Source organism: Cryptomeria japonica, chromosome 3, assembly GCF_030272615.1.
Source record: "Cryptomeria japonica chromosome 3, Sugi_1.0, whole genome shotgun sequence".
Lineage (NCBI taxonomy): Eukaryota > Viridiplantae > Streptophyta > Pinopsida > Cupressales > Cupressaceae > Cryptomeria > Cryptomeria japonica.
In genome coordinates this window covers 335,900,644-335,916,816 of record NC_081407.1, presented here as the reverse complement: position 1 = coordinate 335,916,816, position 16,173 = coordinate 335,900,644, and the positions used below count along the sequence as shown (strand labels likewise).

The 16,173-nt window shown below is 36.0% G+C and overlaps 1 protein-coding gene across 1 annotated transcript; it reads left to right on the top strand.

Annotated features, from left to right (window-relative positions):
• The first annotated feature begins 224 nt into the window (after positions 1 to 224).
• LOC131067207 (pentatricopeptide repeat-containing protein At3g24000, mitochondrial-like) lies at positions 225 to 3,987 on the top strand. Its single transcript, XM_058002153.2, has one exon. It carries the CDS (start codon positions 286 to 288, stop codon positions 3,559 to 3,561), a length of 3,276 nt encoding a protein of 1,091 aa, XP_057858136.2. The 5' UTR covers positions 225 to 285; the 3' UTR covers positions 3,562 to 3,987.
• The last annotated feature ends 12,186 nt before the right edge of the window (positions 3,988 to 16,173 follow it).

The window sequence follows — 16,173 nt, the reverse complement described above, 5'->3', positions numbered from 1 at the left end:
CCACCTCAGACCAATGCACATCGGACACATAGCAAATCAAATGATTGGACTTCCACCTCACGATTTCGGGTTGCAACTCACCGGTTGAACTGAGTGAGGGTCAAAGTTGGTCTCCACGCCACGTGCACCCCAAAGTTAGGGTGCGCACGTAGTGGTGTCTCTCCCCTATCGAATTTGAATGTTAACGGAGATTATTTTTCCAACGGAAACAAACTGGAGTGACATATACTATTCTGATCGTTGAAGAATAATAATCGTCATATATTCTATTGTTTTGCCGTGGGAATGATCTTCGACAGTTCTTGTTCTCAGTCTGTCACGTTCATTATGCTGCTGGTTTTATACCTGATATTATTGTTGTTTAAACGTAGTCTGTATTTTTCTATTTTGGTATCTTTCAACTTCAAAACAATAACAATAAAAGAGCATCATGGTCTAAGAAAGATGAGCTTATTCCGCTCGATTCACCGGTTTTTGTCAAATGTAATTATATTACAAGGTGAGCAAATCCATTCTCGGATTACCCAACAGGGAACAGGAACATTTTTTCCAAATAAGCTCATCAACATGTATGCCGAGTGTGGGAATTTAAAGGATGCTCGTGAAGTATTGGAGGAGATGAAAGAAAGAGATGTGTTGTCATGGAATGCGATGATTGCAGCATACAGAAGACATGGGTATCCTGAGGAGGCACTGAAAATGTTTCAGCAAATGCAAGCAACAGGTGTCAAACCCGATCAATTCACTTTTTCTAGCATACTCTCAGCCTGTGCCAAATTAGGAGTTTTGGAAGAGGGATTGGACATCCATCAAAGCATAATTAAAAGCGGATTTCTGTCCGATGTTGTAGTTGAAAGTGCTCTAGTAGACATGTATGCAAAATGTGGGAGTATAAACAAGGCACGTCAACTGTTCAACAAAATGTCTCAAAGAAATGTCATTTCATGGAATGCTATGATTGCAGGATATGCGCAAAATGGAATTCTTGAGGATGCTTTGAAGCTTTTCAAAGAAATGCCCCAGAAAAATATGGTTTCATGGAATGTTATGATTGCGGGATATGTACAAAATGGTATTTTTGACGAGGCTCTGAATCTTTTTAAAGAAATGCCTCAACCAGATGTCGTCTCATGGAATGTGATAGTTGCAGGCTATGTTCAAAACGGATTTATTGAAGATGGCTTGGAGGCATTTAAGCAAATGCAATTTACAGGTTCAAAGCCAAACTCCACAACCTTTGCTAGCATCCTATCAGCCTGTGCCAAAATCAGAGCTTTAGATTGGGGAATGAGCATCCATCAAAGTATAATCGAAAGTGGTTTTTTGTCAGATGTCGTTGTTGCAAGTGCCTTGGTAGACATGTATGCAAAATGTGGAAGCATACATAAGGCAAGTGAACTTTTTGGCAAAATCCCTAGACTGGATGTGGTCTCATGGACTTCAATGATTGCAGGATATTTGCAAAATGGGTTTTTAGAAGAAGCCTTGAAAGTTTTTAAGCAAATGCAACTGGCTAGTGTAAAGCCAAACTGCACAACCTTTTCCAGCATCGTCCCAGCCTGTGCAAAAATGGGAGCTTTGGAAGAGGGGATGGAAATCCATCAAAGTATAATCAAAAGTGGATTTTTGTCAGATGTCGTAATTGCAAATACCCTGATAGACATGTATGCAAAATGTCGAAGCATTCACAAATCTCGTCAACTGTTTCACAACATGCCTCAACAACATGTGGTTTCATGGAGTACAATGATCGCAGGATATGCACAAAACGGGTTTGTTCTAGAAGCTTTAGAAACTTTTAAGCAAATGCAATCGGCAGGTGTTAAGGCAAACTCCACAACCTTTACCAGCATCCTCCCAGTCTGTGCCAAAATGGGAGCTTTGGAACAGGGTATGCACATTCATCAAAGCATAATAGAAAACAATTTTTTGTCAGATGTCATGGTTATGAATGCCCTGATAGACATGTATGCAAGATGTGGAAGCATAAAGAAAGCATGTGAACTGTTTGAAAAACTGTCTGAACGAGATGTGGTATCATGGAATGTAATGATAGCAGGATATACACAAAATGGATTTGTTGCAGAAGCTTTAAAAACTTTTAAGCGAATGCAATCAGCAGATGTTAAACCAAACTCCACAACCTTTGGCAGCATCCTCCCAGCCTGTGCGAAGATGAGATCTTTGGAACAGGGTATAAATGTCCATCGTAACATAATTGAAAGTGGATTCCTATTGGATGTTGTAGTTGTGAGTGCTCTGGTAGACATGTACACAAAATGTGGGAGTATAAAAAAGGCAAGTGAACTGTTTGACAAAATGTCTCAACGAGATGTGGTCTCATGGACTGCAATTATTTCAGGATATGCACAAAATGGGCTTGTTGAAGAAGCCTTGGAAACTTTTAAGCGAATGCAATTGGCAGGCGTAAAACCAAACTGTGCAACTTTTGCAAGCATCCTACCAGTGTGTTCCAAAATGGGAGCTTTGGAACAGGGTATGGACATCCATCAAAGTATTATTGAAAGTGGATATTGCTCAGATGTTATAGTTGCAAATGCCCTGTTAGATATGTATGCAAAATGTGGAAGCATACACAAGGCACGTGAATTGTTTGATAAAATGTCTCAGCGAGATGTGGTCTCGTGGAATACAATGACTGCAGGATATGCACAAAATGGCTTTTGCAAGGATGCTTTCAAAGTCTTTGAACTAATGAAGCACTCTGGAATACACCCTGACCATGGAAGCTTTGCCTGTGTATTATTTGCATGCAGCCATGCAGGTTTAGTGGATGAGGGCTGCAAATGCTTCAATGGCATGATTGACTCTTATTGCATTAGTCCTAAAATTGATCATTATGCATGCATGGTTGACCTGCTTGGCCGTGCTGGGTATCTTGAGGAAACTCTAAACTTTATTATCAAAATGCCAACTAACCCTGTGGCAGATGTGTGGATGTGTTTGCTTGGTTCCTGTAGATCACATAAGAATACAAGGTTAGGGGTATTTACAGCAACTCTCCTTTTTGAGTTGGATCAGAAAAACACTGCAGCTTATGATCTTCTGTCAAACATCTATGCAGACGTGGGCAGATGGGACAAGGTTCAGAAGGTGAGGAGATCTATGAAAGATAGAGGAATTCAAAAGATTCCTGGATGTAGTTGGATTGAAGTACATAAAATGGTACACGTTTTTTGTGTTGGAGACAGATCACACCCACAGACTCTGGAGATCTATGCAAAGTTGGAGGAATTGTCGTGGGAGATGAAGGCAGCAGGGTTTCTTCCAGATTCAAAACATGTACTGAAAGATGTGGAGGAGGAAGAAAAAGAATTTTTCCTCTGCCACCATAGTGAGAGGCTGGCAATTGCATTTGGCTTGTTAAATACACCCCTTGGAACAACTATTAGAGTCATTAAAAACCTTCGAGTATGTGTTGACTGCCACACTGCAACCAAATTTATCTCCAAGATTGTTGCACGACAAATTATTGTGAGAGATGCAAACCGGTTTCATCATTTCAAACAAGGACAATGTTCTTGTGGAGATTATTGGTGATGCCAAGTGAAGCAACATGCAAACACAACCTTGCATTGTAATAGGCACATTGTGTCATACCATAGCAAGAAGATTGGCAACTGCATTTGGATTGTTAAAGGCGTCCCTTGGAACAACTGTTAAAATCGTCAAGAACCTTCGAGTATGTGTCAACTACCAAACTGCAACCAACTTATCTCCAAGACTGTTGCACGTCAAAATATTGTGAGAGCTGCAAACCAGTTCCATCATTTCAAATGAGAACAATATCCTTGTAGAGATTATTGGTGATGCCAAGTGAAGCAACATGCAAATACAATCTTGCACTGAAAAAGATGCATCACATCATACCTGCAGTGATAAGAACGGGATGAATTTACTTTCACTTTCTGAAAAGGTTTTTAATTTTTTAATACAGTATTTCTAAATCTTACCAGATTATATATGCAGACTCGAGTGTTAATGTGGATTTTCCTATTAGGTTGTTAGAGATTTCTAATGTTACTTGACAACCATTTTCTTTCTTGAGATCTAGTATCATTGTGAACTCCCATCCTTTTCTTAATGATCTATTCGATTTCAGGTTATTTCTAGTTAAAACTTTAAGAATAAAATTTTTAAATCGGTGTATACTTTATTGAAATTACAATATTATTGTATGGTAGTGCTGGCAGTTTTGTTTACCCATTAATGGGTTTTAGTTAAAAGGGAAACTTGAATGGTTAAATAGAGTCCTCCCTTAGAAGGGTTCTGGAAGTTCAGGTCTGGTTGGGGTAGGTGTCGTCATTTACAATTCTTTGGGTATTTTAGTCAAAGGTATCCTTTTTGTTGGGCCAAAAGACCAACAATGAAGCGGAATGGGAAACTATGATTATTGGGCTCTCGTTGACCAAATCAGATGGTTGTAACAATTTTGAATGGAGGGAGACTCAATGAATATTATTAAGTGTTTACACAAAAGAACTGCCCAAATAGGAAACTTTGTGGCATGTTAGAAGAAACCATTTCCATCTGCAAGATGTTTTATTCTATTTCCTTTTCCCACTCTTAGTGTGAGTGTAACATGGTGGCAGATTTGCTTGCCAACAAAGGTATTGAATTGGTACCTTTCTTACCTAAAATAAGTTGCGATGTTGATTTAAAGAGCGGTTGGGTGATGTCATCCTTAACGAGAAACCTTCTTGATTTTCTCTTCCTAGTGCCATTCATATTCATTATGATTGGTCTTTTCTACATTGCAATGAGGCATTATCATGCTTGTGTCTAGTGTATGTATTGATGGCATGGTAAGATGACTTTGATGAGTGTGAAGTTCCTTTTTCTATGGCTTGTTTGTACTCTTCCTGCATAATTTGTTTCATAGGGTTTTCTTGATGGTGGTTTTGATGTGTCTTATTGTTTGTGAAATTCTAATTGTCCGAGGTGTCTACATGTACGTTCCACCACATGTTGTTAACCCTTGGTGTTACAGCTTAAAAGGATAGGTGGAAGCAAGGCCCCTTCGCATCATGGTTGGGTGTTTGACCAAGACAGAAAAATCTTATGTTGCCCCATTTTCGTCTTCCTGAACTTGGTTAACAACATAATTAAAGAGAAGGGCTTAGTAGACAATGATACTCTTCATTCCCATGCAATGGTAGTGGTAGATTTAGCCAGGGTGGCATTTTTTAAGAGCTAGAGTTGTTTACCCTTCTTGAGAACACCACAATGCCCAAAGATGATGTTGATGAGAACATTGATGATTGAGGTCAGAAGTATGATCTCAAAATCACCAGGTTTTCTACAGTGGATGGTTTGGAGTTGGATGCATTGAAGGCTTAGTTGTCATAGATGAATATGAATGCAGATAATCTCACTACTCTATCTCAAGATTTGTGAATAGTTGAGTATCAAGCGATATTGTTACAAAGAGCAAGAAGGTGAAAGTTTACAAGATAAACATGTTGAGGTAGTGCCCATTTATCATCAACCGATCAAATAATGACAAGTGAACATGTCTAGATTTATTAAACTTGATTCATCAACAAGTGGACATGTGGGTGCATTTAATAAAGTGTCATCATCTACTCCTTGTTAATTGTGTCATTGGGCCTACAACCTATGTTAATTTTCCTTGGTCCTTTTCCTCAAGAGGATGTGCATTTAAAGAATTGTAATTTTATCATTGGTTAATGAGGTGGTTGTTACGACTAACTCCACTTTAGGGTTTTATTGAGTTATCTTGGTCGTTGATTCAAAATCAATCTGGACCCTTCATTTTTAATTGAGAGTGTTAAAGTTAATAGTAGAATAGAATAGAAGTAGTGGGAGGAGGAGGAGATCATAAATTGTTGCCAAGACTATGATGAAATAATTACATAATTCTCATTGAAGATATGGTGGATCTTTGTGTGTTGTTTCAACATTTTGCATGGTTTCTACTGCTCAAGTTTTAGTTAAAGTTCATTGATTTTAGTGGAGAAATGTGAAGATGTTTGATGGAATTCCGATTCATACCATTTGTAGTTTGTTGATTGCAAATTGCAATGTATGGTTAGTCAAAACCTAATTTAGCACTAGTTCGATTGTGGATGGTCATTTGGATTGCGCTAGTATTGGCTATTTTAAATAAATGTTTACAATATGAAAATCCTTCGTTACCTTTGGAGATTGCATCAGTTTTGTGTAGTTGTTTCCTCATGGCGAGGTAAAACTTGATTTATGGAATTCATCTATCTTAGCACTATTCATTATCATCATTGTTCTTAGGTTTAGTTTAGATTCTCTAACCTCATCCTTTTGTCTTTTATTTGAAATTCAAGTTAGCTTAGTATTCCAATTCTAGCGAAGCATAAGTCCTAGTTTAGATTCTCTAACCTCATCCTTTTGTCTTTTATTTGAAATTCAAGTTAGCTTAGTATTCCAATTCCAGCGAAGCATAAGTCCTTTTGCGGTTATCAGAAAATCACATCATTCACTGAGTCTATCCACCATAAAGTTGCATTGTTCACATTATTCGCATTGTAAACCTTGGGGTTGCCTTACTTGATCACATAGTTTACCATTTGAGGTTTCCTTGTTCAAGAGAGGATAAAATACTTGGTATTTTATTATGTGTTGGCAAGTGTCAAAAAACACACATCAACATACCCTTTCTTGATTGTTCTGTGTTGGGTATTTTCACTTTGGTTGCTTTGCTTTCTTTGTGCTTCTCAAATAATGTATGTTGCTAATTGTGCTTGCTATGCCTCTAAATGGTTTGTTCATGCAATCTTTTGTTTGTTTCATTTATAGTGATGTACTCTTTTGCTCATTTTTTGGGTCAACAACCATAATAGAACCCTATAATATTACCTATAAAAATACTTGTAGCTTTGTCACCTCACAGTCTTCTTTTTTTTTTTTTTTTAATTTCAATTAATTTTTGTAGTGAGAAATAGATTATTAGAATTCATGTACATAGGTTAGTCAAAATGATTGCCATTGGAAAACATGAATAATGGTTTCAAGTTCAAAAATACAAAAAGTACTATTGGTGTGGGGCAAGTTGTAGCCCTAGAGGTTATAGGGGGAGTGTCCATTAAAGTGTAAGAACCCTAGGGGCCTCCCAATTCCACTAAATAGGCTATGTGCCTTCCATTGAACTTAATCTTTGGACAACAAAGTGAAGTAAATGTTTTGTATTAAAAGTTGATGAATTAGTGAAAGAAAATAATTTGTAGTCACTATAGACCTTTGAAGCACATTGAATTTGGGGGTGAGGAGTAAGAAAACTTTTGATTAATAATGTGATTAAAGTCCTTCATAGGATTGAGTGTGATGCTACAATTAGGCATCATCGTATAATCACAACACACTCAAATTGCTAACCCAACAAATGCTAGTAAAGACTAAATTACGTATGACACGATATGAATTCTAGACATTTTTGTTCAATTCCATACCTAGCAAATGCCAATGAAGATCAAATCCTATGTAGCCCCATTCAAGTCTTTTCACCTCAACTACAACTACATTAAGTTCCTTGAATTATTGTATAGGCTATAGGGAATTAAATCATAATAGATATAATTACGAAGTTAGGCATTCCCCTCTAACAAGTGGTGAGTTCCCATACTGCAATAGTTGGGAATTGGTAATTGGTAAGAATATTCAAGGATGGGATGACCATTGCACATATTGCAACCATACACATCAAGTTCAAGAACAATAACATTGATCACTTGTTACTCAAGATTGTGCATTGTTGCTTCTCATGCTACTTTGAATGAGTCGAGGTTTATGTTTTCAACAACTAGCCAAGCTTTGAGAGTACTTCAACAATTTAGGAAATCGTTTTGAATTGGTTAGCTTTTGCCCATGGTAAGAACACTTTTCCTTTTAGTACTTGCCATTAGCCAATACTATTGCAATGAGTGATGCTTAATTAGTTATTAATAATTGTATTTGGCAATAAATTAAAAGTGTGTTTTTCTTTATTGAAGAAAAAAATTTCTAAAGTAAAGATGCAAAATTTATAACTATATATTTATTTTTAAAATAAATTTTCATCAATTTGATTGGCTAAAAATTTTAGGTCTTAAGGGCGATTAATACTGGATGGTGGACGATTAAGTAGCATTAAAATGGTAGTGGCAGTAATGACGATAGGCAGAAAGGCGTTCATGGACTTAATGTAGAATGCTAACCACAAGTGCCCACTAATCACAAGCAATTGGAATACGTGACTAATATTCATTTGCAATTTGGGGTTTTGAATTGAAACATCAAGTTTGATGCAAGGAAGTTTCTTTTCGTAGCATTCAAAACAAGCATGTCGTGTTCATGGGTGATTCCATTGGAAGAAACGAGTGGGAATCTATGGTTTGTATGCTGGCTGAAGTAGTTTCTGATAAGACTTAAATAAAGCGTGCGAATCCCATCCCAAAGCACACAAGATATTTGGCTTTTTTTATTTGAAGATTATATCTACATTGTAGAGTATTACAAGGCACCGTTTTTGCTCTACCATGGCTGCCCTCCAATAGAATCTTCTAAAATTCGAATGACTGAAGGTTGATACGGTGAACTATACTTCAAATACTAAGTTATTGAGTTCTGATGTTTCAGTTCCAGTGCCCGTACCAAGAGTGTCCACGTTCAAGCTTATGTTGGGGATTGCTTGGGAGCGTCAAAGGAGTGCCCTAGAGACCCCAAGTTCTATGTGGGTATGCAGGTGCGTACCCATAGGGAACTGAGGCATTTAGGGCACTCCCTAGACGCTCCCAGTTGCTTCCTGATGTTCCCATGTACTGAGTTAGTAGGAAGACATTGCCCAAAGCAAGGAACATTGAATGCCATCGTAAGATTTTTTTGTTTATAAATGTGCTCCTCTTAAACAAATAGACATCTAGAAATAATCATATCAATTAGTCAACTTAATCATCGAGCCCACACCATTTTTTAAATATTTTTGTTCTCTTTTTTTAAAATTCAGATTTTTGCACTAATTTCAATGTTAAGTTTCTAGGTTGGATTGTGTGTTAGTTCTTGTATCAATGTTTCGGATCACATGATCCATCATCGAAATAGTAGAGATCTAGGAGACATGAAAATCATAGATATTGGCTCCACCATTCAACTTTTAATACACTAATTGTAATATTTGATGTTGTAATATTTGGTGTCCTGAATCTTTTACCATTCAAATTTCTAACTCTCAATTCTACCATCAAAACTCCAAGTGCATATTTTAGTTGCCAAATTGTTGTCAATTTGCAATAAAATTTCTTGTCGATATTATGTTGTAGAATTTATGTTGGTCACTTTTTGTAGATGGGATCTTACCTTTGTGATGGATAGTTCAACAAGTCCTCCAAGCTTCACCAGAACACTAATTTGGTCTAGTAGCTCACCCAAGAGTTCAACAACCAACAATAAAAAATGCATTTCAACTCCAACTTATGTTGTACTTGTAATTGACAAGCATGTTCCAGCAATTCCCGAGATAACAAATAATCACTAGTTCCATCCCTTCAACCTATTGTACTTGTAAATGTCTTCCCACTAATACATTTGATATATATATATACAGCCATACCCAAACTTACTAAAAAATTGTCGTACCAATGTACCCATTTCGCCTACAATTGTACCCAAACATAGCGTACGCGCTAGTGAATCTGTATCCCATACAGCCATACCCAAATGAACTGTACCTAAGGAAAAGAATTTGTCATACCAACATTCCTATATCCCATACGCATATTGGGTCCCATACTAGAACCAACAACTTAGTTCAAATCTTTGGGTTAATGGAGATATTATTGTAGGACATGATGGAACTATGAGAAGACAATAAGATGGTGTGAGTTTCATTTGCTGTGGCAATAAAGAAAAGAATTTGTCATACCAACATTCCTATATCCCATACGCATATCGGGTCCCATACTAGAACCAACAACTTAGTTCAAATCTTTGGGTTAATGGAGATATTATTGTAGGACATGATGGAACTATGAGAAGACAATAAGATGGTGTGAGTTTCATTTTCTGTGGCAATAAAGAAATAGATTTTTTTGTCTATGAGAGGTTTTTATGACAAATATAGTTATTTTGGCGGGAAGAGTTATTTCTAGGAGAGGGAGACTATGAGCATTAGGGTGGATGTTGAAACTACATTCCAGAAATAGGTTTTTTTTTTATTAGAGATAGTTTACGAAAACAAAAATACATTATATGGAGCTGCAGCTCCAGCTTGTATCAATGGTGATCACCAAATAGCATAATCAAAAAAAATATCAGAGCCTATTACATTGTTGCTACATTATGCTTTATCACAATCATATGTGCCTAGGGGAGGCACAACCAAGTTTAAATCTATCTCTTTAAACTCAAACTGGGCATTGATCTTCTTTTTCTAGGTGTTTTCCTCCAGATCTGGTTTGGTGTTCTTCCTTTCTTTCAGGTACTTGTTGAGTAGCTCCAATTCCTCCTTGTTCAGATTATTTCGCCCTTGAGGGAAGAAGTGGGCGGATTTAATTTTTGTTTTATAAACAGTGTGATACCTTCTTTGAGCAAGATCATGAAATGGTCCTTGGGGATATCTAGCCCAGAAGAAACTTGAAACATTATATTCAAATAAGTGAGTTCACTATTGAATTCAGTAAAATGCCTTCTTTTGCTCCGAAATACCTCCTTAGTCCTCTTCCATAAAAACCAGAAAATTTCACTAGAAAGAACAAGCCAAAACTTATTTAAATCAACATCAAAAACTTTCACATAACCAACAAGAATCTCATGCCAGGGAAAACCATTAAAATACATCAAAAACTTCCACATAACCAACAAGAATCTCATGCCAGGGAAAACCATTTAAATACTTGCAGGCCATTTTTTTTAATATAAGCAGCCAATGAAAGCAAGTCTTCTTGAGTTCGATAGGACTATGCCAAAAGTGGTTAAAGATTTTGGTCAATTTGGAGTCCGGCCAAGTCAAATGCCAAGAGGTATTAAGCTAATAATAAACCTCTCTCGAGCCAACAAGCATATTATAAATCTTATTAACTGAAACAAATAGCAATTTGGAGCCATCTTCCACATAATTGTGTCAGTAGCATCTATATCATTAATTATTTTCCCAAGGAACCAGTCCCCCAAACCACTACATAGCATGGAGTAGGTTTTCTTATGTATAATTGTGTCAGTAGCATCTATATCATTAATTATTTTCCCAAGGAACCAGTCCCCCAAACCACTACATAGCATGGAGTAGGTTTTCTTCTGTGTCATCAGTAACCCATACTTAGACCTCAATTGTTCCCAACAGCCCATGTTACCATTAATCAATAGATCCTGCATTACCTTCACCCCAAGGGAGTTCCAAATTTTAGTTGAGCACCCTTGGGAGAGGACTAACGGCTTCCCATTTGGGAAAATATTCCACTTGATGGACCTGTTTGATACAATATATGTGAAAGATTCATCCATAGCAGTACCATAAGCAATCAAATGTCTAACTTGAGACCAAGCCTTCCATAAAAACCAAAAACTCTAACCTCAAATTGGCCAAACAATATGTCATGAATGTGCAAGGTATGCCTTAGTTTGCCTTTTTTTTTCGGTTTGGCTTGGATAATGCCAAATTATTTCTTACCAATAATTTCCCAGGCTCTTCACCCTCAATTGCTTTAAATATCCATTTGGAAGCTAGGACAGTCACTTGTATTCTAAGGTCTTTTAAGCCAAGACCTCCCTACTTTTTTGGAAGACAGCACCAATTCCAATTTACATTGTGCTTTTTTTAATTGCCCTTACCATCAGACCATAGGAATTATCTCAATATCTTTTGAAGTTTACCAAATTGGATAGTGGCATATAGCCATGCTGAGGAATGATAGACAGCATGAGAAGCAATTACTTTTTGGACAACTTGAACTCTACCTTCTAGTGAGAGTAGATGTGTTTGCCATTTTAAAATATGTTTCTCAATTTTCTTAAAAAGCCATTCCCACATGTCTTTTAGAGATGGGGAGACAGCGAAGGGGATACCCAAGTATCTCACCACCTTGTAGGGGTCTAACCAGCCCCATCCCTTCTTAACTAGCCAACTGGGAGGATTATGGGACCAACCAATCATTGTGGACTTGTGAGGAGCCATCTTGGAACCTGAGGCAGCACAAAAAACTTCCAGCCTCTTAATGGTAAGAAATAGTTTTTAGCTGTGGCAATAAAGAAATACTTTTATCTATTTATGAGAGATTTTTATGACAAAAATAGTTATTTTGGCTTGGGGTTGTTATTTCTAGGAGGGGAAGACTGTGAACATTAAAATGGATGTTGAAACTGCATTCCAGAAATCAATGAGCACTTGGGTGGAATGGGTTTGTCATCATGTTATTCCGATAAAACTCATATCTTCTTGTGTACCTATTTCCCTTTTCATTTTAGGTATTGTTTCTGTTGTCAATGCTATAAGTTTCAACGAGTGTAAACTTTGCAGACAAATACTGCCAATACGACTTCATGTGCTATATAAGCTAAATTAAATTCCAATTAGTTATTCATCCATAAATTCAGATATTAGTTTCCTCCATCTCATAAAATATAATTTGTTTTTAGAGTACTTAGTGTGCCTCTGTTGTAGTGTAGAAACTGCATTTGTCTCCGGTGCAGTGTAGGAACTCAGTTTTTGTTTCTTTGTATTGTAGTAATTCTCCTTTAGTTTTCCTTTTCTTGATTAAAAAGAAGTGAGCTGTGAGACAATCTTGTACAACATTCTTAATATTTTTTAACACTGTTAATGCGTTTACAAATATCCTTAGTTAACAACTAAAACCCCTGTACTGACTAGCTCTTTTAGAGAACATTGTTTGGTTGGTTTCTATCGTGTAACTATCTTATATAATATGGTATAGAAATTCGTCATAAAGAAACTGGCCAAACCTAATTTCTTCTTCCTCTCGAAGTGAGTCATGGAAAAACAAAATCATATCTGAAGCAGTCCAAAATCTTCAAGACAGTCCTTTGAATAAAGTCTTTAAATATAACTTACTCGGCACGGATAAGGAAAGATGGTCATCCCTCAATATATTATGTAGCCAAAGGAAATGGACCAGTCCCAGTGAAAAGGCAAGATTTGCATTCATAGGTGTCTAGAAGACGCGCCAGACCAATTGAATCATCTGTTTTTCAGCTACTTTGTTGCTAGAGGGTATGGCGATTTGGGTACAAGAGTTAACAGAAAGCAACATCACATTAACCAGTAGCTTGTATATGAGGTTTCTATCATCTATGTCCTTTGAAAGCGGGCTGAGGTAGCATTCTTTAAGACAAATCAAATAATCCTTCAGTGGTGATTTGGGAAAACATTTTATCAATTATAACAATACTTTGTATAAAATTGCACCCTGGATCCAAATAAGATGGCTGCTAATAACACTTAGAGTCAATCAGAGTATTTTCAGAAGCATGGCAATCTATCTGGTCTTTACAACTATTTCTAAGGTTAGGCTCAATCATTGCACAGGTTTGCAATTAAATACCAACAATAATTAGGTTCTTACCTTTCTAAATTAATTTGTAGAATTTTTAGAAGATGAGTTGGGAGCAGAGTTCATAGCTAACAATTCACTACATATGCTGTTGCTTACAAGTTGGGTGCCACCCCCACTAACAAGGTTAAGTGTTTGCACCACGCAGCCACCCAAAGTTAGTATGCATGTGAACAACTAAAGTGTACAATAATTTTATGAAGAGTTTAGTTCAGTAACAAATTGTGAGAAAATAATTGATGAGGTATTATTACTTTTGGCAAAAGTTTTTCAGATTTGGATCATAGAGCAACATACTTAAAACAAATGCTTAGAGGCATTACTTGTAACGAAAGTTTTGCATATATATTGACATTCTCATTACTTTGTGCTTTTATATTATATGCCTGGTTCATTTGATGTCTATATTTTGCCTATCATTTAGTCATTTGGTTGCAATACAGTTTGGAGATGATTTAATGGGAAGGATTATATTCAAATCTTAAGTTATACATTATCTCTTATCCTCTTTATATTGTATAGACTAATTCAATCTGAAGTTATACATTATCTCTTATCCTCTTTATATTGTATAGACTAATTCAAGTGGTAAAAAAATAATATTGTATCCTCTTATCCTCTTTATAGGAGATGAAGATTATTCAGAGAAAATTTATATAATACAAATGAGAAACTAATTTTCTTATCAATAAAATCTATAAATATTTTAATATATAAATATTGTTTTCTTCATAGCTTACTTTATGTTGCATATGTTTACCAAATCCTAAGAGAAGATAGATCTTGGACATTAACTTCCCACAACGGAAAAATTCTACGAGACTGAAAAAAACAACTACAAAGGTGGTGTCTTTTTTGGAAGATGACAATCCACAATCAATTAATTAACAGTTGGATACAAATAGTTCCAACTGTAAAGGATTACATAAACATATTAACAATCATAAAAAACCATATAAATGTAATCTAAATGAAATGGACAAAGAGGTATGCATGCAAGTACCTAAACAACTAAAATAATAAAGCGATGGATAAAACATAAAAAATGTAGTATATATAAAAAATGTAGTATATATAAATTTATCCGCTATTTAACCAAACAGAATTAACATTTAATTACATGAAACATGGCTAGAACACGGACAACATTTTACGGTTCAAACAAATGATCAACAAAAACCTGAAAGAGGGGAGGATACAAATTTAAAAATACAGTAAAATATGATAAAAAGTAAAACACGCCAAAAGAAACCCCAAACCCCCTTTTAAGAACACAAACCTTGCTTGAAACCCTAAACTCAAGGGCAACCTAGGGCATACAGACTTAAATCGAAACTTGCAGTGAAGTCCCGAAGGTAATTTGAAGTCAATTGAAACTTGGATCTTCATGAGAAGTAATCAGCCGGAATCACTACAAATGAAACCCCAACTATTTAAGCTTTAGCCATCCTCGCGTTAAGGGCAGTCCCTAATTGTCGCCAAAGAAAAACCTCCGATAGCACCACAAAAATAATTTTTAAAAAACTTATAGTTGTACACTAATTATCAGTTAAAAACAGAGATCGAATATGGGAAAACGAAAGGCGGCACACATTAGCCCACTATGCCTAACTATTACTTACAGAGGAATACAGAGTAGTATTGTTTTTATCTTAGATTTCTGTAGCTACTTCTCACGGCCATTCTGAAGGTTAGGAGCGACAAAATAAAATAAAATTGAATTCTTATCCGGAAAAATGATCTTTACCAATAACAAAGTATTAAAATCTCTTTCGTGTATATTTAGAAAACCAAAATATGAACAGACATCAGCTAACTAATAACAGTAATTCTGTTGCCATCGCCCTAGAAGAAGACAATGGAAAATATCAACTACAAGCCGTCAATTTTTTTGAATGCAGATGGAGAGTCCAAATTAAAATGTGAATAGAGATGTAGAGTCCAAACCAAAATGCGCATCTTACCTTAACGACAAAGCAAGGATCACATCACATTCACCCATATGCCTATTTTAGGCAAGCAATCCTAAGTAAGGATCACATCACATTCACCCATACAAGCAATCCCAAGCAAGGATCACATCACATTCACCCATATGCCTATTCCACACAAGCAATCATTTTTCTTTGTGCACATTGACTGATCATTTCATTGGGATGGGGACTTGATTGAATAGAATGATGAATACTAATATATTAGCATTTGTATCAAATGGAGGTGCAATGGTAACGTCGATAGTAATATATGATAAAAGTTTTGCAATATTAGATATAACATATGATATTTCTACAATGTAAGATGTAAATCATTATGTTCTTCGAGTTGAGTACATTTAATACATTTATCTTTGGAGGGTGAAATATCTTATTTTGTTTTGGCGTTGGTCATTTGAAAGATATGAATCACATGAAATTTGTTGTTCTTGTAGATGAGTTTTCCTTGCAAGCTAGGCATATGTAATAAGTATGAAAGAGTTGTTACTAATTAGATACTATTTCTCTATCCATGTTGTTCCTTAGATGATCATGTGAAATGGTTCATTTGGATGGTCCTTGTTGTGATAGGTAATTATTGATGCTGCTAGTTATTGCTCTGATGACAATGTATAGTTGGGGACATTGGG

Bases quoted from the DNA above. Each gene is read 5' to 3' on its own strand.
- LOC131067207 (XM_058002153.2), top strand. From the start codon at position 286: ATGATCTTCGACAGTTCTTGTTCTCAGTCTGTCACGTTCATTATGCTG.